This window comes from Octopus sinensis, linkage group LG7, assembly GCF_006345805.1.
Source record: "Octopus sinensis linkage group LG7, ASM634580v1, whole genome shotgun sequence".
Taxonomy (NCBI): Eukaryota; Metazoa; Mollusca; class Cephalopoda; order Octopoda; family Octopodidae; genus Octopus; species Octopus sinensis.
Window position 1 is genome coordinate 30,654,447 of NC_043003.1, and position 11,220 is coordinate 30,665,666.

The window sequence follows — 11,220 nt, forward strand, 5'->3', positions numbered from 1 at the left end:
CTGGCATACGCCATGGGCTATGGTCTCACTTGGTTTGTCGGTTCTTCTCAAACACAGCATATCTCCCAAAGTCTCCGTCACTAGTCATTGCCTTGGTAAGGCCCAATGTTTGAAGGTCGTGATTCACCACCTCATCCCAGGTCTTCCTGGGTCTACTTCTTTGCGTCCCCAAAGTCTATCCCCTCCTCACCGTGGTGGGGACACTGGCAACGAGTAGCATCAGAGCTATGCCGTCGGGAACTTTAGTTCCTTGTAGGGTCACCCAAGGTGGATTGGTCTGACACCGAGTGGTATTAGAGCCACAACCCGGAAGACGGGGCTCTGGTGAAAATCCTCGGAGTGTCTGCTTCGGCAACCGGTGGCTCCTCAGTCATTCTGTCCCTGCGTCTGTAGACAATCTGTGGCAAACAGGATGTCTCCACATGCGGGATTGTTGAGGACTGCTTGTGAAATCCACATATTCCCACGAAACTTCTTCCATGAGTAGAAGAAGCCGACTCAATCCGCTCAGGGTGAATGTTGCCACAAGTACAAGTAAGTACCTCTTCCACAGGTTCCATCAACTGCTAGGGTGTGACACTTTTTCATACAGCTGTCCTCATTCATTCACAACACATGACCATACCAGTGCAGTTGTCTCTCTTGCACACATCTGATGCTTCTTAAATCCAACTTTTCTCTCAGGGTGCTTACACTCTGTCGTGTATGCACACTGATATTACACATCCAGTGGAGCATACTGGCTTTGTTCCTTGCAAGCTTACGCATGTCCTCAGCAGTCATGGCCCATGTTTCACTGCCATGTAGCATGGCTGTTCGTACACATGCATCATACAGTCAACGTTTTACTCTGAATGAGAGGCCCTTTTCACCAGCAGAGGTAGGAGCTCTCTGAACTTTGCCCAGGCTATTCTTATTCTAGCAGCTACACTTTCGGAGCATCCACTCCCACTACTGACTTGGTCACCTAGGTAACAGTAGCTATCAACTACTTGTAGTTTTTCTCCCTGGAATGTGACAGAAGCTGTTCTCTGCATATTTTCAATGTTTATAGCACCTGAGCATTTGCCACATACAAAAATTATCTTCCCAGTTAGCCTCCCTTTGATATTACTGCACCTCTTATGTGTCCATAGCTTACACTAGGTACATCTTATGGAGTTTCTACCTACTCCTTTTCTACAAATTGACCAGGGCCATCTACCTGAAGGGATTTATGGTTTGTCTGCCTTCCTACTTATTAAGACTTTGGTTTTAGATAGATTGACTCTAAGGCCTTTCGATTCTAATCCTTGTTTCCACACCTGAAACTTTACCTCTACTTCTGAGAGTGACTCAGCAATTAGAGCCAGGTCATCAGCATAGAGGAGTTCCCAGGGACATCCTGTCTTGAATTCCTCTGTTATTGCCTGGAGGGTTATGATGAATAAGAGGGGGCTGAGGACTGATCCTTGGTGGACTCCTACCCCTACTTGGAATTCTTCACTGTACTCATTGCCAACCCTCACCTTACTAACAGCATCCCTGTATATGGCTTACAAAGCTCTCACTAACCATTCATCTATCCCTAGTTTCCTCATTGACCACCAGATAAGAGATCGGGAAACCCTGTCAAAGGCTTTCTCCATGTCAACGAAAGCCAAGTACAGGGGTTTATCTTTGGCTAGGTATTTCTCTTGCAGCTGTCTTACCAGAAATATAGCATCAGTGGTGCTTTTTCCCTGGCACGAACCCAAACTGTATCTCATCTAGACTAACTCTCCCTCTAATTAGTTGGGCTGTGACCTTCAGTACCTGATCCAACAGCTTGAAACCTCTGTAATTATTTATATCTTTACCTTTGTAGCAGTTGACTATGGTGCTGCTACACCAGTCATTGGGAATGACTCCTTCATGTATCACCTGGTTAACTGTATGGGTGACTAGGCTACAGCCAACACCACCAGATATTTTGAGCATCTCTGCAGTGATTCCTGATGGGCCGGGGGCTTTCCTTGTCTTGATACCCTTAATTGCTTTATCTACCAAGGTACTGTCAATTCAGATTGCTGGTCCCTCTGTTGGGTTGGCATTCAGCAGACTCTCTCCCATTCATTCTTTTTATTTAGCAACCTTTCATAGTGGCATCTCCAAACCTCTCTCTTTGCAGCTTTGTTTAATAATTATATGGGTTATGCAAAGACCATAAACCCTGTCATGGGGCCCCAACCAGACCAATTTGCAGAGCGGATATCTCCAGCAACTATAGACTGTCCTACTTCCTCTCACAGGTACTACAACCACTCATAGAGATGTATCCAGATGTCTGTGTGAGCAAGGAAGATCTCCTCAGTAAAATTAGTACTTGCAACCACTCTAACGACCTCACAGGTTGTGTAGTGGGGAGTATGGATGTGATTTCACTCTACCCATCTATAGACATAGATTTTGCTGTGGAGAAATGCATTCAGATAGTCTGTGAGAGTGAAGTAGAGTTCTGTAAGGTCAACACGAGAGAACTGGGCCTCCTTCTCAGACTAAGCTATGACAGTAACTATTTAGAGGACTATGACCTCAGTAGATTCTGCCTCACCAGGTCACTGAGGAGAAGACCACTCACCATCACTTCAGCAGTGAAGAACTTCTGCATCACAGAACACTGGAGTGGCTGGACCGCACCCACCCAAAACCCTGAGAACAACAATCAGGTGAAAGAAAAAAAAAGGATGGGTCATTTGTGGCCTTTCTTCAGTCAAGATACCAGATGTCCTTACCATTTTGAGCAGTTATACTTGAGACGGTTTGATCTGGTTGTCCTCAAAAAAGTCTAAGCTAAGAGCATTAGATTTTTTGTAAGAAAGCTAGTGAATGTGAACAGCAACAAAGACAAAAAAACGGAGAACATGGTATACAATTACAAATACAAGCAACAAGAATATAACAACAGGCATCTTTCAACTGAGAATGAATCAAATTGAGCTGGCGTGTATAAAGTGAAAGCCTAAAAGCAGTATATAAGAATGGAAAATAGAGAGAAACGCACAAGATGTTATTTAAATCATTTATATCACTGTATCACCAACATATGTTTCGATTGATATATTAAAATAAATCTGAGAAGAAGAATAATGTACCAATCTCATCGCCGAGATTATAAACAGCAGTGATCATTAATAAACCACTTTTACAGATGTAAGAAACTATAATATATATGAAAAACAAAGAGCAAAAAATCAGGTTCCTTAAAAGAAGAAAGTGTTTGGAGTGCTGTTTCGATATTATTCATGCTTCTGAATGTTTTCCCACTGATAAAGACTTGAAGAGCCCCAAACAAGTGTTAAGTCTGTGAGTTAGAGCTTCCCAACCTAATGAATTTATCTCTTCTTGGATTGTCTTTGCTGAATGTAGCAAGTTTGACTGGAGGTGGTTGTTTTTTGAGCAAAACTTGATCGACACATTCAAGTCATTGACAAAGTTCTGTGAGGATACTTTTCCTTTGTTTCAATAATTCAAAGTGAACAATACCAACTGTATTCCACCAAACACAAAACAAAATCTTAATTTCATTGTAGTTCAGGTGTTGGAACTGTATTTTCATTTGGTGATAGTCAGTGCTTATTACATTTATTGTTGGCATAGATCCATTTCTCATCACCTGTTACATTTTGATTTAAAAAGGTGTCTATTCTTCATTTTGATTTGCAAATTGCCAAAACTCAGCTTTATTCTTGGGGAACAGCTCACGAGGTACCCAGTCCCCCTTTTTATACATGTTCCCAATCTGCTTGAGATTTACCAAACCTCTGGAATAAGTTCCTACCACTTGATGCAGATCCTCTTTAATTGCTGTTTTGCTGCATTATTATTGAGAACAGTTGACCTTCTTGATTGATACCCATCCCCAAAAAATCAAAACCACCATTTTTTAATTTGTTATACTCCCTTTAGCATTTCTGAACCTTCACACCATCACAATATACAATGTTTTCCCTTGTACATGTTGGATTGTTGTCCTTATGAAATTAGTGAAGCATGCAATGTTGAAAATGCAGCTCACTACAGTCTTTGTCTTCATGGGCTATCAGATACAAGCATATACACACACACATAGTACAGGTCTACATTAACATTTAACTCTATGCTGATTGGTTGATTGCAAGAACACCTTTTATTGGCTTGCAAACTATTCATGATATGACATCATACTATTCGCTTGAAAATACATTACATTTTGGTACCCCTAATACATACATGTATATGTATGTATATATATATACACATATATATGTATGAGTATATTTGTCAGATACTGGTAACAGGGAATCCAGCATGCAATCTCTAATGGATATTTAATCCTGATGTCTCTCTGACTCCACCACCTGGGAGACCAACCACTCTACTTGTCACAATTTCTTTGTCTACCACTCTGATATTACACTCCACTTACCCTTACCATCCATTACCTGGACAGTAAACTCTCTAGGCTTAAGCAGTCCATTTTCACCATCATGGACATATATACTAATTCCTCTACCCATCCTCTTTATACATCACAACTTGTCACTGTAAGGAACCTCAGATATACCTACTCTCTGACAAAGGCATCTTGTGTCATTAAGCCAGACACTTACAGCAGCCTAGTGTACCAATACCTCAGTAACAGTTGGACTTGCACCAAAGTCAATGGAGTAACTGAACCCTACTGGAAGACATCGTCAATAACACCTTGGGCAACATCTGCAGTCAGGGTAAAGTGTTAAAAATAATTTCACTAAGTGTAACAACAGGTTGCCTACCTCGTACCACCTGCTCAAGACACTCAGAGACTTAATCTCCAAATCAGACCATAGTATCCAGCATAAGAGGGCCATTTTACAAAATCTTGTGCCTCATCTCTAGAATCCTGAGACATAATTAGCTCGATGTCATCCAATACTCTCAGATGAAATTGATACATTTTCATCCTGGACATAATCCCACTTACATTGCTTCATTGGACCTATACTGCTTCAAACTTACCACCTTTGATATCCACGCAGACTTATCGGTCATTGCCACCAACACACACTGACTTTCTCAAAAATTCATAGTGTTCAGATCTTCCAATGGGAGCTAGTTTTTCAGGCCTACTAGCTATTATTTACTTAGACTGGCTGGAATGCAGAGTACTCAATACCTACCACTCATGCACCGTCTTCACCAGATATGTAGATGACATCCTCATGTGTAATTGACATTTGCATTCAATCTGTGCCTCTCTTCCTCATATTGATGTTTGTGTGATAAGGGACTGCATTGGGTCATATTCAATACACCTTGTCATGACTCATCTGTACTGTTAGCCATCAATTCCTCTCACCAAGTTGCTCACTAATGTCCATTACTCTCTCTTTTTGTCCATCTCTGTTATTATATATCTCTCTCTCTTCCTTTATTCCCTCCTTTGGCCTCAATCAGTTTCTTCAATCTTATTCTATTTTTCACCCTTTCATCTTGGTTATTCTGTTCCACTTTCTCATCCATTCACTCTGTTGCTCATGTGGCCTTGAATAAATGAAGGCATAAAATAATGAAGATTTTTTAATATTGCAGAGTACAAAAGAATCTTAAGGCCAGTGGTACAATAAAATGCACCAACTACACTCTGAAAAGGACTGGTAAATGAACAGGGACAACATAGGGTCAGGGGGATACTTCAGTCTTGTTGTGGACATAACCTTTGACATTGATGCCAGAGAGGGTATCACGTATAATCTGTTATGTGGTTGGTGTAAGGATGCATATATAGCTATAGGAACTATCTCAGAAATGGAATGTATAGGCAAGATGTACTCTCTTGATCTATCCAGGAGGGCAGAAATCTGAATAAGAACTGATTTGGATTCATGACTCATCCAACACAGCAGCATGGAAGCCAGGTGTAACACATTGATGATATGTCCATATGTATATATCATAATACACACACACATATTTATGTACACATGCTATATACATCAATCAAAAGTTACACATTCCAACAATAGTAGTATTCTTTCAGCAACTTAAGCCAATTTAAACTGTAGAGAATTGAGAATTTATGTGAAAAACTTATGAGAAACATCATTGTACATATAATTCTCCTCCCCCATAACGGTAACAATTGAGTTTAGAACACTTGATAAATTCTTTAAAACTGAACAGTTCGTTTTCAGCTATAATTCTTTTGATGCCTGAATATAAAACCATACTAACCTTCCTTCCTCCAGCTTGTCTTTCACATATGCAGACAAATGCTGACTAAGTGTACGCATTCAAAACTGTCATACTAAATCTTGGCTTTGCCCAAGCTAGAACATTTCTCAAATTAATAACATCTTTGATTTCATAATCAACAGAAGTGAACTGGCCAGGGTTAGCATCCTATCTGTTATCGCCATATCTGGAGTTCTATGAGAGTAGACCATAGTGAATTCCACACAGGTGCAATTCTAAGAATAAAGGATTGATTAAAGTGTTTAATGCAATGGCTTAGTGGATTGAACAACTATGGATGGGAGTGGCAAGTTACTATGTTACAAGAAAAGAAATTGTTAAAGTAGAGCAGTATGAAATATCAACAAGAAATAGTATATTTGCAGCTAGTTTGTATAGTGTCTTTTCAAATTACCTGGATATGGTCTAGCAGCAGTAGATTTTTAGTGATGAGAGCATAACAACAATGGGAGTGTAATTCAGATTTGTAGAGGTTCAGTGATAGGTCAGATATAGAGTATTTCCTGAACCTAAAATGGAAGTTTTGTCATTAGAATACATTTCTGGAAACAAGAAATGAGAGGAAACCATAGGTTACCAAATTTGCAAAGGACTTCCCATATGAGATACAATCAAAGTGAAAGTGACCACAAGTAAAAAAATGAAAGTGATGGTGATGGCTCAGAAGAATAAGAGAGATTGTCTTAATGGAAATGGTAAACACTTTACAATTTTACTGAAGTAGATTAAACTTTATTTAAATTTCTGGCTAATTTACAGAGTGATGAGGTCAGAACTCAGGATTCTGACACCCAGGTTTAAAATGACAGAAGATTAAAAAAAAAAAAGGGAAGTTGTCCTATATGTCAGACATGTCTATCTCACAGAAACATATGGAATGAGCATTGAAACATTGATGTGGATGGTAAAGATTCACAAATTATACCATTTATATTAATGTTACGGTTATATGGATATTTGCAAGTAAAATATTCAGCATAACTAAGTCATAACAGAATCAGGCTATGGCTAAAAGAAATCATAAAATTATATAACAACTGAATCATTCTCTAATTTGATACATACATAACAGATATTACATACAAATATGAAAAAATGACTATAAAACCTAAATATTATATTGTATATCCAATTACGGTATGATGAAATATTTCCTTTTACTGTTTGTGTACCTGTTTGTAACATAAAAACAGTACAGTGTTGTTTTCCATCTACAAAAGAATACATTTCAGTAATTTACCTTCAAGGTTAAATAGATAAATTTTATAATTTCTCCCTTTCAAAAATGTTAGATGGAATACATGAGTATTTTAAAAGATTTTCATTTAAATATCACAGTAGTAAATAATGTAACCAATCAAGATATAGTTGGGGTCATGTAAAACATGATGCATGTGTTATCATACTTATATTTTTTGTTATGTGTAAATATATATATTACCATATAAGATATTTCTTGCATAAAATATACCTATTCTTCTGTATGAATCCATACATGTTTTATGAAGTGACTGTTTTTGATAGAATGATTTACCAGAGTTCATTTATATGGTTTCATTCCTGTATGAACATATATGTGAGTAGTTAAGTTACCAGACTTAGAGAATGATTTACCACAGATATCACAATGATATGGTTTCTCTCCTGTATGAATGCGTTTATGACTAGTTAAGGCACTCCCATCAGAGAAAGATTTACCACAGACATCACAGTGATATGGCTTCTCTCCTGTATGAATACGTTTGTGAATAGTGAAGTGACTTCTTTGAGAGAATGATTTACCACAGTTATTACAGTGGTATGGTTTCTCTCCCGTATGAACACGTCTGTGAATAGTTAAGTGACTTTTCTGTGAGAATGATATATCACAGTCATCACAGTGATATGGTTTCACTCCTGTATGAACACGTTTGTGAATATCTAAGACACTTCCTCTAGAAAATGACTGACCACAGATATCACAGTGATATGGTTTCTCTCCTGTATGGATACGTTTATGAGTTGTAAGGTTACTTTTTTGGGAGAAGGACTTTTTACAGATATCACAGTGATATGATGTTTTCCTTATCTCTTTCTGCATCTCCTCAGGAAAATCAATCCTTCTTTGAGTGATTTTTACAGTTATCTTAGTTGTCACATTATTCATTTTCCATATTTTCCTTCTTTTATTACAAAATACAGCTTTTCATTTTCATACTTTATTTCTATCAAATATTTTACTATTATATTTCCATCAATTGTGACCTTCATTACTATCTGAAGATATTGAGAACTACTTTGTAAATCTGTTCAAGTCTAAGGAAAATAAAATTCTCTTGTTCAAATTCTTCACAGTCAAGTAGAAAAATGTTACTAATAATGTCTCACAGAGGAAATATTTCACTGTAATTCTCACAGCCTTATTTTCCACTCTGTTTAATATTCTTTGGTCTTTTATTGATGATGCAGCTAAAGTAAAAATTCTTTTATGCCAATGTCATCCAATACTCTGAAATAATAAAGAAACAGTATAAGGTTTCAAAAATGTAGATTCAACAATGGAAATTTTAATATATTTCTATATTGATTAACTATAGACATAAAACATATGTGAACAACTGAACTTAACTTTCAAATAACTTTATGTGAAGTCTACATATTTACAAAGTACAGCTACTCCTTCAGGTTGTGTAATATTATATACATTAGGTAAATGGACTAACATTTTTCTCTCTCCAGAGATATCTGCTGTTGTTCAGTGATAGTCGAGCAAGTTTGGTGCTGGTTGACTAGACCTGTGATAGAAAATATTCCATCCAATCTTAGTCATAAGCATTCAAAATCTAGCTTTACATTATCTAGTGTATACCTCTTTTTTCAAGACTGGCTTAATTTGAGAGATATTTGGCTGACATTTCTAGAATATAAGTAAATGTGTGTGTGTGTGTAGGACTGTTTATGCAAATGGCAGAAATAGAATTCAATACATATAATAGAAGGCTTTTTTTTTATTATAAGAGAAGCTACATCAATGATTCAAAGGCTGGGAGTTTCATGCTGAGGCATTTAATCAAACTAACCTTGGGTGCGAACTACTAGGGTTTTGAGTTACCCATGCAGCTTCTTAACTATAACCAAGTGACAATAGAAGCTATCTACTACCTCTAGAAATCCTCACGAGCATTTGATAAAATCTATTTGTCATATACTCTTAATGATTATTGCTCCAGTGCATTTGCTCCAGCCAAAGTCTACTTTCTCTGTTAACCTACTTGTAACATCACTCCAACTCTTGCATGTCCACAATTTGCATTAGGTACAATGTATGGAATTTCTACTTACTCCTTTCCTATATACTGAGCAAGGCCATTTTCCCAATGAAAGTAAATCCCAGTATATTTTCCTACTTATAAAACTTTGCTCTCTCTCTCTCTCATATATATTTGTAGAGTTTGTAGAGGATTTCACTAAAAAATATCCATTTTCTTGAAAGTTAAGACGAATTGAAGTGGACTGAACTCCCCCCCCCAAAAAAAAATTTGTATATTCGGAATCTACATGATATAACACATATTCGTAGAAAATTTTATTAAAAAAAATATCCATTTTTCTGAAAGTTATGATCTTCCAAAGTCCGGGGGGGGGGGGCTCTGTAGTTATGCTGCATGTCCGACGTCCTCTCCCATACATGCCGGAAAAAAGAAATTAATATCGTTTTTTATTTTATTTTATTTCCATACTACATATAATTTCTTAGGCAACATTAAAACTATCCCTAACGAAATTGGAGAAGTGCGTTTCTGAAGAAGCTCCATTTCTTATCTTTAAAAAGGCCCAACTAATTGACATTAAAATGTGTTGTTTGTCACGTAGAAGGAGTTTGAATTATTTTCATATACTACTAGAAAAAAATTATATTTTCCCACTAATAAATGCATAATTGTATCAATATTTACTTACATCGCGCTTCATTCATCACTTCTTGTGGAAGTGTAGGTTACATATTTCATACTAGACACTAATAGTCTGTGTTTACTCTCAACTAAAGATTAAACAAATTGTGTCAATACTCGTAAAATTTCGTCTGTCAATCTACAACTGTATATTACACAAACACATATATATAAATAATCGGTCATCAAAGATTGCAACTTTATATCGAATGTAACACCCAATACTGGGTTTTCAAACATAACAGATCACCAATTGAGTTTAATTAGAAGTGCGGTCTCGTACATCAAAGTCAGAACGCGGAAATATTCCATATCTTTTTTCCAATGTTGCTATGTACTTTCACTTCTATATTATTATTGTATGCTAGAAGTAACACGTAATTCTATTGTTTATAGCCAGCCTTAAGGCAAATCTTCATAAACTTACCGCTGTTGGATATAAACAGTGAATCAGTGTGTTGCGCCAGTATGTAACCAAGAAACTAAAGTGGTGCTTTGGTTGTAAAATTGCTGCTAGGTGAAGAAGATTTCAATTTATTTTGGCGAATCTCCACTACGTTAGCATTCATGTTACTTCTTCCGGTTTTAGCGATAGATTCGTATGTTGTGAAAATTACGCAGTAGAGCTGGCATTGTATTGCTCACAAACACACACGCAGGTATATTGATCCAAATAGAACTTAGAATATGATTATACGTATATTTTTATTAATATTTTTCAGAAGTAACAAAGTGACTTAAGATCCGAGAGTATATATATTAAAGTTAGATAAAACCTGTTTATGGGATTACCTTAGGGTTCACGTTCATAAAGGACATAGCTTTATGGCGATACCTGCTTAAACGGGACCATGCGCTGTAAATTAAGCATAGCGGAAAGGGTGAGGATCCTAAAGGACTCCCTCAACTCAGGGAACATCCTTAACTCCAGAACGGAGATCTTCGGATCATGCTTATATTTCAGGAAATTCCTTCTGGCCTGTTAGAACATTAAGAATGACAGGTTCACCGGTGAACGGTAGCCAAAGGGAGACAATCCTCTTTGTTGACATTG

The 11,220-nt window shown here is 37.1% G+C and overlaps 1 protein-coding gene across 1 annotated transcript; it reads right to left on the reverse strand.

Moving 5' to 3' along the window:
- Window positions 1-6,708: 6,708 nt before the first annotated feature.
- Window positions 6,709-11,220, reverse strand: LOC115214375 (putative zinc finger protein 56). The gene is made up of 3 exons (XM_029783571.2): window positions 10,959-11,220; window positions 7,912-8,722; window positions 6,709-6,776 (listed from the first exon to the last, which is right to left on the reverse strand). The coding sequence occupies exons 2-3, from the start codon at window positions 8,378-8,380 to the stop codon at window positions 6,709-6,711; spliced, it is 537 nt and encodes a 178-aa protein (XP_029639431.1). The 5' UTR covers window positions 8,381-8,722; window positions 10,959-11,220.